The 19418-nt window shown below is 40.3% G+C and overlaps 2 protein-coding genes across 3 annotated transcripts; one reads left to right on the forward strand and one right to left on the reverse strand.

Moving 5' to 3' along the window:
- The first annotated feature begins 1318 nt into the window (after positions 1 to 1318).
- LOC102792452 (ceramide-1-phosphate transfer protein-like) lies at positions 1319 to 5882 on the forward strand. Its single transcript, XM_006808853.3, has 6 exons — positions 1319 to 1583; positions 2775 to 2839; positions 3396 to 3577; positions 4337 to 4493; positions 4725 to 4921; positions 5017 to 5882. Exons 1-6 carry the CDS (start codon positions 1475 to 1477, stop codon positions 5243 to 5245), a joined length of 939 nt encoding a protein of 312 aa, XP_006808916.2. The 5' UTR covers positions 1319 to 1474; the 3' UTR covers positions 5246 to 5882.
- Positions 5883 to 11741: 5859 nt separating this feature from the next.
- On the reverse strand, positions 11742 to 19165 carry LOC102792150 (uncharacterized). Of its 2 annotated transcripts, none has more exons than XM_035915884.2 (7): positions 18837 to 19165; positions 17869 to 17949; positions 16951 to 17092; positions 15669 to 15784; positions 15176 to 15402; positions 14851 to 14957; positions 11742 to 14538 (listed from the first exon to the last, which is right to left on the reverse strand). In XM_035915884.2, the coding sequence occupies exons 1-7, from the start codon at positions 19087 to 19089 to the stop codon at positions 13272 to 13274; spliced, it is 2193 nt and encodes a 730-aa protein (XP_035771777.2). In that variant the 5' UTR covers positions 19090 to 19165; the 3' UTR covers positions 11742 to 13271. The 2 variants fall into 2 exon arrangements, with proteins under 2 accessions (XP_035771777.2, XP_006808915.2); XM_006808852.3 differs by having other exon boundaries at positions 11743 to 14541.
- Between the last annotated feature and the right edge of the window lie 253 nt (positions 19166 to 19418).

A 19418-nucleotide genomic window follows, 5' to 3' on the forward strand; every position in this document is an offset into this window, starting at 1 on the left:
TTGCAGAACCCCCTGCCGAATCTTTAAACTGTTTAAACTATAAAAAATAGGCATTTATTGACAACATTGGCATTTTTTTTTACCATATCCAAAATTTACGGTTTTCAACAATTCATGCGTGCTCTAGGAACGCAACCCTCGTGAATTCTGGGGGTCTACTGTATTTGCCAAGTGATTCCTGGAGGTTGAGACCTGTTACTAAAGTTACATTTGCTGAATGCTTACAGAATCACTTCCAAAATAGAGTTTATATTTCCTGACCTATTGGTGACTGGTTGCCAGTAGTTACAAGGGGAGACTGGTTGCAAAGAGGTGTACAGTGCTGCACCAAAACCCTCATTCTTGTTGGTTTGGTTGCCCAAACAAGTGTGTGGAAAAGGCAAACTATGGGCAAACAGCTGTTCTGTATTCTGAGCTCTAGTGAAGTTAGAAAAAGTGAAATGGAAATTGAAAATCGAGGACTCTAAAAGTAAAAGTTATGCCTGTGCATTGTCTCCGATTCTGGTTTGCAAGTTTCCTACAGCTCGGTGAGTTGTTAGCGAGTGTTTCGGGACAAGCTGGCATCTTCCATACAATATTCAGGTGACTGTGGCAAACTGCTAGCAACCAAGGCAACCAAAGCAACCTTTGTAACTGGCAGGTTTAAGTCATGTGACAGCAAAACCTTAATATGTTCTGCCTTTTCAGCTGCTGTACAACACTCATGACATACAGTATAGAGTAGTAATACGTTGTAAGTGGATGTTGGGGGTGATAGCAACTCGCTGCCTGCAGTTCAATTAACAGCCACAGGGGTCATTCATAGTAACAGCTTTTTGAAGATTAAATGTGAGCCACATTATACCCACCACATTGATTGCTTTGGGCGCGAGCAGTGATGGCATCACACAACCATATCCATTTGTAACTGCCATACAGCACTGTTGTACCAAGGGCAAGAACGGTGAGTATAATCGCCGTAAAAGACATTGAGAACCACCAGGAACACAAACGTTCCCCCTTCCTTCAGCTCCTCCTGTCTGCATCAATGGAAGTCATATTTTGCCAAAAGGAGACATCCAGCTTCTTCTGCAGCTTCCGAGATACACAGTCTGAAGCACAAATATCACCTGGTCAGCGTTGATGGGGTTTTTTTTGTTACAAAAAGATCCAATCAGTGTATAAAAACTGTCTCTGTGAGGTCTGAGTTTCAGTCAGCAAACTCTGCGGATGACATGTGGTTAAGATAAAATGGGCTAAGATAAGCTGCTACACAAAGAAGGTCAGGAGCAAAGGTTGTCCCCGTGTGTTTACACCTGTGGGAGTGAGCGACCTTTGATCCCAAGAGAGTGACTGATAGAGAGAGCATGGTATGAAGTAACGGTAGATGATGTGTTTTAATTTGTGTGAGAAAAAAGTGAGGATCCCAGGCAAATCTGTGTGGTTTGGCTGATTGTGTGTGTGTGTGTGTGTGTGTGTGTGTGTGTGTGAGTGTATGTGTGTTTTGGTCACCATGGTTTTCCTCAGACGGACACTGCTGCTTCATTACGTGCTGCTGTCGGCCATGTTGGCTCTGCTCCTCTTCGTCAGCTCTTTCTGGCTGCGTGAGTTTCCTTCGTCACTGTTGGTTCCAAATCTCAGTTATTTTCTACCACAGACTGTAACAAAGTATATTTGCTCATGTAGTGTTAAGACACTTAAAGATGATCTATTCTGCTTATTCTGTCATAAATAACTAGATACAGATATATGAAAGACCATACATTTTATATGGTTTCAAATATTGAGTTGAAAGTATATAAATTCAACCTCAGGAAGCAAAGATTCACTCCTAGACTCTGTTTAAGTTTACAAAGCACTGGGTGCTTCCCCTCAACAGGTTTCCAGAAGTTGGCCAATCAGGTGAGTTTTTAGGGAGGCTCGAGATAGTTTGTGTTTGGTTTTGTTGCTTTGATTTTGTATCATTTGCATTAGCAAGCAAGCTAAGGTTAGTCAGTAAGGGCTTACCTGATATTATTGGTATCAAATAATATCAGGTAAGCTAATGTTTGCTGATATCAGCCAGAATCACTGATCTGATAAACGCCTGCCTGGCTTACTCTTTATAGGGAAAAGAAAATAACCCTCAGTAAATAATCACGCTAGTAAGGCTTCATAAAGTAATTTTAGCATCAATGTTAGCAAGTGAGTTAAGGTACCCCCTAACCCTAGCAAGCTAACCTGAACTCACTTTTTATGATAACATGTTCTACAGATAAGCTCATGTTAACTTACAATTTTATCCGGTAAAGCCGTCTTCCTAGCTTTTTATCAGCCTAAAATACCCTGCTACTTAGAAAATGTGACATAAAGTGTGGACAGAGAGAAAACTAGACTTCAGCTGCCCCTCAGCAGGCTTCCAGAATTTGGCCAGTCAAAAGTAAGTGAGCTCATCGTGTAAGTCGGGCTGTATAAAAGCCCAGTATAAATAACAGAGCTACTCTACGAGTCCCAAAATAAATTTAAAAAAATGTAACAATAACGCACATTAGATTTTTAGAGTTTGGAAGTACTGCACTAGCTACTTTTATATTTTCATTTTACATTGATAAACATATGATGAACCCTAAAATCAAAACTACATTACCAGAAATCCTAAAGTTAATAATGTTAACTGAACATTGCTTCTTTTTAACCAACTTTATTACCAAATGCAATCATTTAATATATTAACTCTGCGTGACAGCTGATGAGGTTTGCATCTTATTTGTCTAACCAGAGGTTTGTTTGGTTGGTTTGTCATCTGTTTGTTTCAGCCCAGGGTGGAGTCTGGGACTGTGGCAGCCCCTGGCAGCCATGTTTGAGTTTTTACCACCAGAAGGTAAGATTAATCCCACTTATATACATGTAAGTCGCACAATAAATAAAAACCTGTAATTTTCACAAAAAATTCAAACCTTTAAAAAGCTCTTCTGAGTGATATAATCAAATTTTTCTTAGAGGACTGTTGTTTTGTTTTTCCAGAACACCTGTATAAATACCAATGTCTGTTTTAAGACCTACCTGGTGAAATAAAGCTAACAATGACTTGCTGCACCATCATGCAGTACAAACTGGTACTGCTGGAAAGTACAGCCTGCCATAGGAGAGTTTCGATTAATATCTCTTCAACAAAATGTTTGGACATAAAATTAGTCAATACTTCACCTAAGTTTAATAGTTTTAGTTAAACTAGAAAGGTTTGAATGATATTTAATAATATATATATTACTATATTTTTTAATTAAATTATTAAAACTGACTAAGGACATGTGAAAGCAAATACAAAGTCTATCATGAAGAGACTAGAAATGAAGAAGAGAAACAAAGAGAAACTAACATGATCATGATAACAGTAAATATCATGTTGTTCAGTAAAAGAAGTTTCTCTCTTTTAGCTGGAGCCTCCGTGGGCCCCTGAGCAGTGGGCGGAGCCAGATGGAGCCCTGTCCCTCATAAAGGAGTGCCCCGGCCAGTCATTTCAGGCTTCACATCTGCTGCTGTACCTGAAATCCAGCCTGGCAAACGACGGTGACATCCTGCTGGAGCCATACCTGAAGAGCTGGGACCAGCTGCTGAAGTACACAAACAGCTCGACAGTATCATTACTCTTATTCTTTGACTTTGCATGAGTCTTTTTGTTTTACTTTAGGCCTTGGTGGAGCCCTTTAGTACGGAAGCGTAGAGCTGCCACCCAGGCAAAATAAAAATAGAGCTATATCACAATATAATGTGGAAAGTTTATTGCGGGTGTGGCTTCAAGGCTCACAAGTGATCATTTAAGGAAATCCCACAGAAAACAAGTGTTTAGAGCAGTTTGAGATTTTGGCTTACGGCAACTACTTGTGCTGATGTCATTGTTTAAAACTTTGGCTTTTTGTGAGTATCCACCATTGGTGACAGTATCTATCTATCTGTCCATCTATCTGATTTTATGCTAATAAATGTAACATTTCTGGGTTTAAAAATCAATCAATCAAAAATGAATTAAAAATCAATCAGACAAAACATGTTAGCTTTAACTTACCACATGTTTTCTATGGGCGAGCCCAGTGCAGGCACACCCATTGGGGGGTGCATTGGACAAGTGTTGGGTTGTCTTACCCACACAGCCCCAGAGTTTACCCACAGCTACCCACTGTGGTCCCACAGGGGCATGTTTTCTTGGTATGTGCTCTTGATTGACTAATTTAACATAAAACCAAGGTCCAAAATTAAAAATGACGATGCAGGGACAAACAAAAAGTTTACTAAAAAAATACTAAAATCTGTGAAAGCTGATTCTCACAGCACTCGTGTTATCTTCACAGAAGGGTCTCATCAATGTTTTTGCCCTCAGGTTCATGGAGTCGCTTGGGCCGATGGTCAGTTTCTTCTCTCAGAAGGTGCAAGAAAAGGTTGTGCTGATTCGAGAGCTGTCACTCAGACACAGTGCAGAGGCTAATGGGAAACCCGCTGGACTACAAACCCCAGAAGCATTTGGATTAAAAACAGGGGTGAGTTTGAGGATTATTGTGTGAAATTTTCATCTAACACAAACCATGTTCTAGTATACCTGCCAAAAAATAAATGTGAATTTTCTTGTTTGTTTTTTTAACATTTTGGTTTATTGTTGATGTTTTTAAATGGTAACAAAGACATTCCTGAAGAAATAGTGAGGCCAAAGTTCACAAAATCCTGGCATCACACTGTGACACTGTCATTTTTGGTTTTATTTTTCTCTGGAGGCGTATCGTTCTGTTAGATCCATGATGGAGGCGGAGTTGAGAGCGGATATGGTTAACTTCTCGTACCGCACAGACTCAGGCTGCAGGACCCTGCTCCGGCTGCACCGTTCCCTCCTCTGGCTGAAGCTAATGTTGGAGGGTTTGGCTGAAGGACCGGATGAAAACGGACAATACAAAACGCCGGGGGAGCTGAGCAGGTAACCCCACCAGTCTGTTTTTAAGTACTCAGACAGACTCCAACTCTCATGTTTAGAGTAAAAATTGACTAACATACATACTGTTATCCGTTCAGGGATGCCTACAAGGTGGCGCTGGCCCCACACCACCCCTGGGTGCTCCGGCAGGCAGCAGAATTTGTCTTCCTCGCCCTTCCCGACAGACAGTACTTTCTGCAGCTGGTGTGTGTGCAGAACCAGCAGGAGGCTACGCCCATCCTGCGCATCATCATCCACGCCCTGATGCTGGTGCACACACAAACTCAGCAGCTTCTGGTCGAGCGAGACATGTTGGATCTGCCCTGACCAGCCAACTCAGTCTCACGGCAGTTTGTGAGACAGTCACAATATTTAATCTTAATCTTATTTAATCCTATTTTTTCATTACAAGAATTTTCTCATTTTTCTGAGAGAAGAATGTAAAGTGTGAAACTAACTTTGAGACTAGTACTTCTACTACTACTACTATAAGGTTTAGCAATTGTAGATCTACTTGGTTAGGTTTGAGCATGATGGATTAGGTTTAAACGAAGATCATGGATTGGCTTAAAACACAACGGACCCATGGATGTGAGCAGTCAAACTAAGAAAAAACTGGAAACATCAGGAACAAACCAAACTTTCACCTCACAAATTCAGAGAGGATTATACGGACTATTCTGACATGTTTAGGATTTTTCACACTTTGGTTTATTTGGAACATAAAATTCTGTCATGGAAAACAAGCCGGCTTGATTTTTTCCCTTTTTTCACACATAAGGAACAGAGGTTTGTATGAACAAATGAAAAAAGGTTATTCGCTGAGGAGGAGCACGAAGACGGCAATAATATCAAAAGAAAGAACTCAGAATTTCAAAGTTTCATTAGAGTTATTGTTGACAATAATTTCCACAAATGTAATAAAGCTTTCCATGACTGGTAAAAGGTTCGTGTTCCAGGGTAAAGGCTTTTTAACAGACTGAAGAAGCTGCAATGGTTTATGTTTAACATTAATTCAAAAGGTCACAAAAAACTGCAGACAACTATGGGCCTGAAGTTTATGTTTTGTTTGGAGAATTTTGTTAGTGCTCTAACTGAAATACTTTTATTTGTTACAAGCATTAACAGAAAGCTATTTGAAAGCCAGCGTTTTTCCCCTTGTTTGATTATCAATACTTAACTGCTTTTTATTGCTACCACTAAGATGATGGCAAGATGGCATTTCACTATAAAATATACAAGTTATACAGAACGGACAAAACACAGAACACGATGCAGGTTTCACCTGCAGTGAGCATGGACACTGGAGAGAGGACTGCCCCAACTGGGGCCAGAGCCAGGATGGACAGCACTGTGAGCAGCAGCAGCAATGGTCGCAAACAGCCTGAAAAGGAGGGCAGGACCCCAGGGCAGGCTTCAGGCCGTGGTTTATCTAAGACACCAGAACAGGAAAGTGTGTATTAGGTTCATTAGGGTTTCCTTATTCATACTTACAGCTATTTGGGTAATTTGTGGTCTATTAGGGGATTATTGGTAAGGTTGGTTAACAGGGCTGTTGGGGATTGGATCTAATACCAAAGCAGACATGATGATGTTTGATGGCTTTTAATAGTGTTGATCTGCCATGGGGCAGATCAAAGGAGGGACTGTTGGAATTAAATAATTTGCAGTGCCTCAATAATGCTATGCTTTTTATTAATAAAGTTATATAGTGTAGTATTGAGTGGACGGAGCCCTGAAAAATAAAGGCATTAGACCAGGTGTCCTTGGGGAGTAGAAAGCTGCAGACTCTCATGCTTGCTTTGGAAAATGCAGATAAGTGGGGACCATCTCTAGTGGAAAGTTACTGAGACACTTACTGTTGTTTAGACTAGAATGAGAGAGCTTCTGTAAAACTGTCAGGGGCACCACCACCATTTTGAGATCTGCGGCACCGTGTCATACATGACGTATCTCCCTTCTAGAAGTAATGTGAAAGAGAAATAAAGTGTGAAATGGTGTAGTGAGCAGTGTGTTTTGTCTTCCATCAGATGCCTCTGAGGAATCAAAAGAACTCGGTGAGTGTTGATATTTACAGAAGTTCACAGTCACTTTTTAAAAATGAGAAATAGATTAAAAACTAAATAAAACTGGCAAAACGCTGAATTAAATCAAGCGTTTGTCCCTGGACTTCAGTAAGTGAAAGCTGTAAGTCACAAAAGGATCTGAGAATCACGTGTTTTGGCAAAAAAATTGTAATAAAAAGAAAAATCTCCACAACAATTTTTTTCTTTTAAAAAAATGAAATACAAATTTTTCAGATGTAAAAAAACTGCAACTCAAAGTACATTATGTGTAAAACTGATCAAAAAGAAGTTGTTGTTAGTGCTCTAACTGAAATACTTAGAGTATCTAAAGTCCATCCACGATGTCTCTGTGGACGGACTGGAGACATCGTTTTTCTCCACCTGGTGGCTCTTCATGTTCAGTGTCAGCCTGTTCTCACTCCCGTGGACGTTCCAGCCATGTATACCAGGCCTAAATCTTACCATAAGCCTATTTCTAACCATAACCAGCACTGAAATGACGTAAAATAGTGTTTTCCAAAGCGATTTTAAGAAAATGAACAAAAATGTGTAGATTGAGTCCAAACGGTTCTCATAATTTCTCTCTCTTTTTCCCCCCTCCGATCTCGTCATTTAGGAACGTTTTGGGTACGCAAAAGCGTAAAATGTTGACGATTTGTCACCTAGCGTAAAATATTACCCTTAGGGAGTGAGAACCCGTGTTGTCAGTGTTGGGAAGGTTACTTTTAAAATGTATTCCACTAAAGATTACAGAATACATGCCCCAAAATGTATTTTGTAACGTATTCAGTTAAGTGACTCAAGGAGAGTAACGTATTCTGAATACTTTGGATTACTTAATATATTATCAAGCTTTTTACAACTACATGAATATTGCCGTGTTATTTATTACTATTAATGAAGGCTACAAGCAATACTAATACCAAGTAGATTTTTAAATCTTAATATAAAATAAGTAACAGTAGGGTAGACATTAGCTCAGAGGCGGAGGCAGACATTTGATACACCCGGGGCTTAGCCCTAAAGGGTAGTACGCATGTGGGATTGTGGGGGGGTTGAAATGACTGAAAGATTAATAGGCTCTGTGTTGTTGTCTTTTTGTTCAAAAAAGAATGACTTCATATAGGGAAAAATATATCACATATGCAGGACACCTTAAATATGTAATGTTAGTAATGAGAGAGTAGAGTGTAATACATTACTTTGAAAAAAATAATGAACCCCAACACTGTTTAAATCAAGGGCGCAAACTGATTTTCTAACATCTGCAACTTGCAGTTCACTGCTAATTACACAGATATTAAACGTCAAAAAAGGGTGCTTGCTATGGTCACAGTTATTGCTGCGTGGAAGAAGCATCATCTACTCAAAGATGAGGAACAAACATGGAGAATACCAGCATGACAATCACAAAGAGAAATGGCTGCAGAACAGATAGCAGAGCAGAGGGATGACATCACAGACTGTCCTAAAAATAATGAGCCCTTGTATGGACATCAGTCTGATCAATTAATTTATGTTATGTTATGTTATCTTTAAAAACATGTGAAAAAAGTATTTAGTTCAGTTCTGTTTTATTTATATAACAGATCAAAGTGCTGTTATTACACTCCTATGAAACTGTGATAATTTCAGGACCATGGACAGCGCATGAGTGTTTGACTGTGCCTCTTGGGATGATCTGATATCGTCGTGTTGGTGTTGTTCCTGGAACAACATAGGCTGTATCCCAATTTAGGGTCTGCAGCCTTAAAGGCCACATTTTAAGGCCGATTACGTCACAGCGACGCTGTGAACGCTGTCCCAATTCAAAGGCTGCTCGAAATGCGGCCCTCAAATGCGTCCTTCATTTCCCTGAATTTTAAGGACGTGGCGGTGTAGACTTCGTGGCCCAACATATCCCAGAATGCATAGCGTGGCAGTGGGTGTGGATAATTTTGCCAGAAAAAAAAAAACGGCGGAAGAGGGGCGCCCGAAGAGTAAACTTTTAAAAGTAAGTACTGAATATTATGTTACTTATTTATGTGTGGATGTTTAATAACATTAAAACATTACTGTTGGCCACATGTCGGCAAAGTTATGTGACATTAGTGACGTTTGTACTAACTTGGTTTTAAAGCCTTTACTTTAAAATATACGCCGGTCAATAGTTGACGTTAATCTTACAGAGAATGTGATGATTTCATGGATATTTAAAGTCAGCTTTGAGAGAAATTTAGTAATGCCAACATATTAAAAGAACAATATTTGTCTCTTATATATAACACAGTTATATATACAGTGTCAAAGAAACCTGTCTTTGAGTGAAGATTTAAGGTGACAGGAAATAAAAATAATATAAATAAATGCAGCTTGAATCTTTACTGAAGCTCAGTATTTGAAACAGAGTCATTCACTGCTGTAATAACTAATAATGATTGAAATAATAACTTTAATATTGGCCATATTATATTTACATTACCAAAGTGAGATGACTTTAGTCTCATGAACAACATTAGCTAATTGTTATTTACTAGCTAATCTTAAATGACTGTTCAGTACAGAAATGAAGCCCAACAATCATGTTTTTACTGTCCTGTGGTCTCAGCCTCAGATACTTATCAAATCAAAGCTTATGTAGAAACAACCAAACAAATGAACAAAAGATTTTCTCCTTCATTTCTGTCAAACAAAGCTGTATGAAACATTTCCAGCTGTTAGTATCATGGCTGCTGGGCAACCTGGGCAGCGCGATGGAGGCTAGACCGTCCCATTTCACAAGCCTCGCACTTCTTAGCGGTCTTTAAGTACGCGGCCCTTGTGGACCGTTAAGGCTGCGTACTTTAAGGCTGCAGACCCTGTATTGGGATACAGCCATAGTAAATGTTGTTCCAGGATCAACATTGCAAGTGACCAATCACATTCTTGTGACGTTATTCTTTGGCGTGCCAAGCCATTCGTGCATTTATGAAATTCCAGTGTTGCAAGGACAATGTCAGTTCTGCTTAGCGTTTATTAAAGGGTCAGGGTCAGGGTCAGGGTCCGTTGATCGGCGGACAGAGGCGGTTTCTCGCAGCTTAAGTACAGTTTTTTGTTTTACGGCGGTTTTTCCTGAAGTCGCAAAAGTATGATGTCACAATATTCTGATTGGTCACTTGCAATGTTGATCCTGGAACAACATTTACTATGTTGATTTGGGAACAACACCAACACGACGATATCAGATCATGCCTCTTCCCTCCATCTGTGATGGAGGAAAGAGGCATGAGGCATATATCACCCGCTCCATCCACAAGCCACCAGAATTGTGGAGGACCCCACACACCCCTCACACACACTCTTCACCCTGCAGCCTTCTGGCAAGAGGTACTGCAGCATTCGGGCCTCACTGCCAGACTGCGAAACAGTTTCTTCCCCCAGGAAGAAAAACAAAACACTTGCAGATTTCATGAGTGTGTGTGTGTGTGTGTGTCACATACTGTCAGAGTGCATGCAGTTGATGTTGTGTAGCTTTACCACAAAAAGCAATCACATGTTGGATCACAGCCCACGAGATCACGCACGATCTGATATCGTCGTGTTGGTGTTGTTCCCAGATCAACATAGTATTCTGATTGGTCACTTGCAATGTTGATCTGGAACAACATGAACAACACCAACACGACGATATTAGATCGTGCGAGGGAAGAGAGGCAAGGTTTGATTCCTCGAAGTGATTTATTGGAGTTTTTTAGATATAAGAACACTGCAGAACGCAGAATCAAAACACCGTTGTACAGTTTAGAGTCCTACTTATTCCCACTACTTGACATCAAGATTTTATTGTACTTTCAGCTTGTGCTTGTAAGAATGGATAGATTGCCAGGTCTTCCACATCGCAGCAGACATCACAGAGTCAGTGCTCTGCTCCCTCACTCGCAAACACAACCCCCGAGCTACTTGAACTCTTCAACTTGAGGCAGCAACCCTGAGTAGAGCCTCATCTTTCTTCTGCTTACTACCAATGCCTCTGGCTTCAAGGTGCTAATTTTAATTGCAATCACTTCACAAGAACGCTGAGAGCCAAAGGAAATAAAAGCGATCATCCAGTGTCTTTTTTTTATTTGTATGACTGATGTCTGTAACTAATGTGATATTTTAGGCTATTTGTACTAAAAACAATAGCAGTACAAGGTAGTTTTGTATATATATAATTGCAGGGTTAAAGGTTTAAAACAAAAAATAAAGTATTGGTCAATTTTTATACAAACTAACAGTGTAAAATGACACAGAATACGACAGAAATCCCCCCAAAATGATTGTTTTTCAGCTGCTAACTTTAGAGAAGCTTCTGGATTTCAAAGTTTTATAAACCTGGATGGTTGTTTCTGTGTGGAGATTTTTTTTCTGTTTAAGTTAACTCTTTCGCTGATCTCTCCGCCACTCCTTTATCTCTAGTTAATTATGTTTTCATTGCGCACTCAAGTGTTTCTATTTTTTATTTGATGTTTTTCAAGGTTGGTTTTTGTTTTGTTTTGGTGCAGCTCTAATCCCGTCTGCAGAGAAACAACATTTGTTCTTTTTTTTCTCCAGTTTATTATTGCAAGGTTGGAAGTTTCTCCTGCCATCTGCAGTATTTCAGTGGCAGTAGCAGTTTTTCTGCTTCCCAAATTAAAATAAAATAAAATAAAATAAAATAAAATAAAATAGCATATGTAGAGTAGAGCAGTTTTTCAGGATTTAAGAGATGACTCAAGTTCTGAACTCATTTTAATTGCCACTAAACCATTTTTATTTTCTACAGTAATGGAGACAACAAAACACACCTTCAAGCTTTGACGCATCCAATACAATAATTAAACAAAATTAACACAATTCAGTTATATTATTTAAATGTCTGATCATAATACTATGTGATCAGACTACAATGACCAATAACACTTCAACATGAATTAATGTTAAAGAACCAACATGAGTCATGACTGAAAAACCACTGATTTTTTTTTTCTCAGACAGATTTTCAACAATTTTTTTCATCTCAGTACAAGTAAGGGCAAATATTTTATATTTTCCTCATGACAGCAGGCTGGTTTTATTAGATTAGGCAATAGTTTAGTGGTAAGGAACAGCTGCAGTCAAACTGTAGCTCACAAACATAAATGATTTTGAGACTCGTTGTGGTGGAAAGCACCTCCACTTACTGCCCTAGTAGATACAAGCACTGCAGCAGTTAATGCTGTTAGGGCTGCTGTGATGAAAGACGCTGTATGAATACAGAGGAGTGTGACAGCAGATGTTTGGCTTTTTTTTAAAGCTTTTTACTGGTTTTCGTTATTCTGACTGCCCACTTTTACAGTTATATGCTGATCTAAAGTGTGTGCTAATGTACATTTGAGCCCTGAAATTGATGGGGGGTTACGGTCCAAGAACACCCGTGAATTTTGAAAAACCTTGAATTTTGGATGTGGTAAAACAAAATTGCCTATAAATGATTTTATAGTTTAAACCCTGAATATATAAATCTGGGGATGCAGGACTTTAAGAACAAAATGAAAAACACTCGAGCTACATGTATGATGTGGGAACGCTGGACTGTATCTGCTGGAGATGCAATTAAGAGAGATGAACAACGCTCTCGGATTGGCTACTTTCAAATCCCTGCCTCTGAGTACACTGGCATTTCAACACTCAAAGGTGCGTTTTCCTTTAAAACAACTGCGGAGGATATCTGTGGTTTCTAAGAAAAAATCTGGGAACATCTGTTTACAATGGCTGTTGGCTTGATATTAGCTCACTTTTAAAACAATTTGATTAATACAAAGTTCCCCCTGAAACACAATTAAGGGGAACAATTAGGAAACAAGATGAAACTCAAAGACTTTTAAGATGGCCAAAATCATACTAAACTAATTTTGAGACTTCTGATTATCAGTATTACTGTGTTAAAAGAGAAAAGAAACAAACCAAGAATTCAAATAGTTACGTTTTTTCCCCTTTTTATTTAAAGCAGAGTGGTTTACATGACTAACATTTTACTGTAAATTTTTTACAGAACTTTGTGATTTTTTTTGTTTTATTTTATAAGTAGGTCCTTCAGTAACTTAGGTTTTGATGCCCAAACAAATAACGATTTAGTAGAACTGTTGATCACCAGACTACATGTTTGCTGTAAGTGACATGATGATCTAAGAACCACGTGTTTTAGCACAAAAAGTTATAAAAAGAAGAAAAAAAATCCACAACACTTTTTCCAGTTTAAAAAAATGAAATATAAAGTTCACAGATCACAGTATATTATGATAAAAAAAAGTTGTTGTTTTCAGTGTCGTTTAGGTTGTGGATGGACTGGGGACAGAGTTTTCCTCCACCTGGTGGCTCTTCATGTGCGTTTTCAGACAGTGGCTCTGGGTGAAGGCTTTTTCGCAGATGGTGCACTGGTACGGTCTCTCTCCGTTGTGGGTCCTCATGTGGACCGTCAGGTGTTCCTGGCGAGAGCACGCCTTCCCACAGATCGCGCACACAAACCGTTTGATGCCCAAGTGGCTCCTGATGTGGTTGGTCAGGTGAGTCTTGCGTTTGAAGAAACGGCCGCACTCGGAACAGCCGTACGGCGCCTCACCAGTGTGCACTCGCATGTGAACCTTGAGTTCGCCGTTGGACACGAAGCCTTTGCTGCACACGCCGCAGACGTGCGGCCTCTCGCTGCTGTGCGTCTTCATGTGAGTCATCAGGCTGCAGTTTGACAGGAAGGATTTGCAGCAGACGTGGCAGAGAAAAGGTCGCTCCCTGGCCATGTGGATCTTCTCATGGGACTTCAGGTTGCCGGAAAGTTTGAAACGCTTCCCGCAGATTTGGCAGCCATACGGCCGCTCTCCAGAGTGAGTGAACTTGTGGCGGGTCAAAGATCGAAGGTCACAGACAGACTTTCCACAGATATTGCAGACGTATCTGTCTTTGCTGGTGTGTATCTTGCTGTGAGCTTGGAGCTGCGCCTTCAAACCAAAGGATTTTGGGCAAATGTCACATTTGTGTGGTTTCTCTTCCACATGGACCCAATGGTGAGCATTCAGACCAGACATGTAAGCAAAGGTTTTGCTGCAAATCTTACATTTGAATGGCCTGTCTCCTGTGTGCAGAGAAACGTGGCTGTTAAGACCGACGATGGTGAAGAAAGATTTCCCACAATATGAGCAGTCGTGAGTTTTCTGGTGAATTCTGATATGTCTCTTCAACTCATCCACAGATTCAAACTGCTCTCCGCAAACTCCACAACCACCCTGTGGCTCCTCCAGGTGACTCCAGGTGTGTTTGATCAAGCTGCCCAGGTTCAAGTACCACACTCCACACACTTTACAGGCTATTTTACTCTTCTCTATCTCCTTCATGTCAGTTTTGCGCACTTGTTTCTTCATCTTTTTTGTCACCTGGAGCTCAGAAACAGGTTTAAAGCATTTGTCTACAGCCAAGGCTTTGTGTTCATCTTTTCTGTCCACTTCCCTCTCACCGGCCTCTTTATCTGTTTGCAGGTCTTGCTTTTGTGATGTTGAGCTGCTGGCTAGCATGTCCACACTGGGACTGTCTGTATGCTGATCAGAGCTGCTGTGGAACAAAACGGTTAAAGGTAAGTAAGTACTGAGCGTCTGTACATATAAGCCATAGGTTTCGTCTACTTGCAATAACTAAAAACAACAAACTCATCCATTAGAGAACTTGAACCACAGAATTTTGGGTTTGGTATTCGTTAGATCAGAATTTGTTCCCTCAATAATTTTTAAATTTCATGTTTTTCATTGAATTATCACAATCCAGCATCTAGATTTACATCAACATTCTTGATATCGAGTCTTGTTTTTGATATCGTCGGTCAATGAAGAGCACACAAATCCTTATACCCGTTTTTATTTTTACCTTGACTGGAGTTCGGCTTCATTGTTTTTTGTTATGTCAGCATCGCTGGATGGACAGTCATCGTTTGTTGGTGAAGGGGGAAACTCTTTCTCTCCCTCCTCACTAGTCTGCAAGAGTTCATTTCCAAATTATTATCAGTACTTGTGTTAACTGAGAGTAAAATAGCTAAAATTTCTTTAACATTTTTGTAAAATCTTAAAGTGTACATTTAAATCACATCATGATTGTTGCATTTTAAATCTGTTATTGTGGTATAAAGAGGCAAAATTATCAAAATCCTACCAATGTCAGAGGCAAAAGCAGCACAAACAGGTACAGCGTCTACCTTCAGGCGGATGTAGAGGGCAGAGTTTCCAGTAAACCTGTGGATCTCCTCTGGAGTCACAGTCTTCACTTTCAGGGGCTGGAGCCTCCGGGTTCTGTCAGTTGTGAACAAGTCAAAAGGTTCATCATCTGCCAGCTGAGGAAAGGTGGACTTCAACAGGTCCAGGAAGTCAGCTTCCTGTAGACCAAGAGGGCACTTCAGGTCGTGTGCTGGGAACTTCTTGAATACTGGAACAGAAGAAATTCATCTTAAGATCAATAGTCCTTAGGCAGTCAGTAAAACCAAACCTTGCCCTAGTATTCATTAGTTCAAGTGATTAGTTGGCCAGTCTTTGACTATTTCTGATGATGAATAATGTAATTAAATATTTTTGTAAGCATTGGAAAATGCTTTGATTTAGGAACAAAGAAAAAATGGTATTAATAGCACGGCTAACACTGTACCACATGACAGACAAATACAAAACCTTAATGATTAACATTTCATTTCATACTCGTCTTAGAAAGCACATTGGTGTGAGAGTCCTCCAGGATGCGGACTCTGAGATCTATATGGTTCTTTGTGTCACTGATGCGAGGTCTGCCGGGCTTCTTCCTGATAGTCGGAACTCTGGTGAAAATGCAGGAACTAAGTCAGTGCCATAAAAGACTATAAAGCAAATGCAAATAAACTTGGAGACCATCCACATATTGTTGGCCACATCACAAACCTCTACAGTAGGGATGGGTACCGGTATCCGGTTCTGACATAAACGGTAGTAACCAGACCGAAAAGCAGCGCACATTTCGGTGCTTTATTTCGGTGCTTTTTTTTCCTGAGCTGTGACACACTTTAGATTCTAGCCAATCATTTTACGTTTCCGAGGATAGTAGGCAGGCCCAGGTACGTACGTTCTTTTAGAGCAGAGCTACAGATTAAAAATACTCAAGGGGAAGTGGTCAAAAGTCTGGCTGTACTTCACAGCAAAAGATGCAAAAGATGCAAACTCAGCAGCTGCAACAAGTGCTTTAAGCTGATACTGTGATACTGTCAAAGGAGGTAACTCCTCAAATCTGATTAAACACCTGGCGACGCATAGCGTTTTTTTTTTAAAAGCCGAGAAATGCGCTGTATTTGATAGCTTGCTGTGAGACCTCACACCGAGCACATCTACTGTGGGTGTGGTGCCTGTTATCGGACCCGGAGTTAGCAACATCCCCCAAAAACCCGAAGAGTAGAGTCCTGGCCCCTAGCCCTGCCAGTGTAGCAGAAATGATGACGGATGATGATGGCAGCAGCAGCCGTTCTTCTCTGCGTGAGTAGCTTAATGTTGTTCATGTGTAATTTACGTTGAGTACGCTAACCACGTTATGACATTAATGCATGTAAGGTGAACTAGCAAACACCGTCGTAGTTACATGCGGCTGTCTTCTTGTTTGACGGCAGATACTCTCTTCACCCTGGCTAAAAAGGCAAGTTAAACATGAGAGGTTTTTGGACAAAGTTTGTGTTTTTTCCATTGTTTAAGCACTGCTTCCAGCCAAGAGTGATACCATATGTCCCCCATAGCTGCAGAAAAGGCTAACATTGTTATCTTTTTACAAAAAAAACAGCTGAACATGAGAGGTTTTTGGACCAATTTTGTGTTCTCCATTCTTTAAGCATCGGTTTGAGCACCGTTTAAGCACCGGCACCGTTTCAAAAGTACCGGTTTGGTACTGGTATCGGATAAAACCTAAACGATACCCATCCCTACTCTACAGTTTGTTGTTCCTTAAAGTGGTGTTTTTTCTAACCTTGATGGCATTATATAATCTGGGTCCTTTAGATCTTCTCGTTTTTGTCGGGAACTTGTTGGTTGCACCAACTCCTGCTCCTCTTCATCGTCATCAATGTCGTCGTACCAAAGCAGGCCCAGGCTCTCAGTGTCCTCCACACCTGGATACATCAGAAGTCACTTTTTGTTATGGTTTTTAATTTGAATCATATGATGATAAAGACACAATACATGTGGTTTAGTCAGTTTGCTTTAGTAATAATTTGACTAATTGAACTCGCCTGGCGCACATTATATAAGCACTGCACTCACTTTCATGCCCTCTTTTCACTCCCACATGGGGCGGCAGCTTAGGTGAGTTTGATTTGTAGTTCTTAGTTTAAATCTTTATTTAAGTTAATGACTTAAAATCATTAACTTAAATGACTTGTTTTCTCTTTCAGAGTTTAGCAGTCCATGCGTGTCTTCCTTTAAGTTACTACTGATTACAGTGAAGTAAACCAACATATACGGCAACTAATTGATAGCAGTTTTCTTTGCATTCTGACCAGATGAGGCCATGGTGATAAAAAAATAAAAACTTTGAACCTCCTTATTAACACACAGTAGGAGGCAAATTGTTTCTAAACAGTCAGGCTGACTTTTGACTGACTGCTGGTGACAAATTGGTGATGTTTGCAAATAACTCGAGGCCAATTTACAAACATGGACAGACTGCCAACATGTTGCAATCAATCTTAATCAGTCAATAAGCGCAACTCATCTGGTTGCCAACTGGTTGTATTCTGGATATATACCTATATATGGGGTTACCTATGTTATGGGGTGCCTGTGTCATTTTGCAATATTCTTTATAAAAGCCTTGAACTACCCCCCGACCCCTCCCCCCCACCCCACAGAAAGAAAAACAATTAATGGTAAGACTGTTCAGACGTACCTGTCTGTTGCTTGGGCTGTTGCTCCTCTCCGTCCTCAGGCACGACTTCCACCTCATGCCTCTCCACATCAGGCTGTAGGACTTTGTGTTTTTTGGTCAAAAAGAACATTTGATCAGTATATCAGCTTTGTGTGACTGTGGTGTTTGACTGCAGCTCCGAAGACGCTCCTTCCTGTTGATCATTGTTTTTATTCTGTAAACCACTAAGAAAACATTAACTCTAGATTCCAAAAAGACAAAAAAAACCCAAAACAAAATAAAGAATGACAATCTGGGATAAGAATTAGACCAGATTCTTATGCTTTCAAGGATAACTACATTACGCCGAGTGGCATATCCTGTAAGAAGAAGGGCGTGGTTATGGGTTATATGGCCTGTTGCTACATGCTTTTAAGAGTCTGTACAACAGCCATCAGAGCGTGGCTAATAAAAAGCAGTAAGTCAGATTGCACGCTCAAGAAGAGTTTAGTTGGGTGGTCTCAGATGTTTTCTGTTGGCGACCTCCATCTCACTGGAACAGTCTGAAGCAGCAGAAATTCTAATTAGTCCCTCAAAGTCTGAGGTCATGGCACTAAAAAAATGTATGGAATAACCACTCCAGGCTGAAGGTTCTACCTCAAGTAGAGGCTTTATACACCTCAAGGTCTAGTTCAGGGGAAAAAAAACAAAAACAAAAAAATCCCAGGGTGAACCAGAGGTATATCCTTTTATGAATAACACAAAACATATTTGAATCATCTGCTCTTCTCTACATTTAAGCTGAGAGAGATTCATGCCGAATCGCAAATAACGCTAATATTGTTTTCCCTGCATTCACATTTTATTGTAATTACACATCTGTATGTTTAACAGCTTGTAAACATAAAATCAGCGATTTTTAAACGAAGTTCGGCAAATTCTAAATTTACAAATCAGCTTTTTGTGGCTGCGGGCAGTGACATTATCTCTCGCTTTATTTGTCCACTCACCTCTTTTCTCCAGAGAGACGTTAGGCTGCAGGAGCTCCAGCAATCTCCTTTGACGGCCGATCTCCCGCCTGAAGCCCGCAGCCTCCTCCTCGTAATCGGCTACAGTCCTCTCCACCACCGCTAAGATCTCCCGGGCGGCTGTGCTCATTTTCTCGGTGACGATTCCTCTCAGTATGTCGCTCTTAGACATGTTACCGACGCTGTCGACCGGCTCGGGGCCGCCGCTGCTGCCGCTCTTCATCCAGTAAAACATGTTTGTTTGTTTTCTCAGCTGTGTTTTGACGCAGAACACATCCACACAATACAGCGCAGGGTGCGTTTCCGGCGGATTCTGGTGCAGCTACAAATTGTGTCCGGAAAAGAAAATCAGGCGTTATTTAGTTCCCCTGCTGGTGTGACTTTTACTAGCTAACCCCAGTAAAACTGGTGTCTGCTGTACATTTAAGATGCTGGTGAAAATCATGGCATTATAGTAAAGTAAGTGAAAAGCATTTTTAATGTAGCACCTTTAAGGACAAACATCATAACAAAAATGGTTAAATGTTAGAACAAAAAGTTACCCAAAAGCAAGCTTAAAAAGAT

Source organism: Neolamprologus brichardi, chromosome 3, assembly GCF_056152115.1.
Source record: "Neolamprologus brichardi isolate AB-2024 chromosome 3, ASM5615211v1, whole genome shotgun sequence".
Lineage (NCBI taxonomy): Eukaryota > Metazoa > Chordata > Actinopteri > Cichliformes > Cichlidae > Neolamprologus > Neolamprologus brichardi.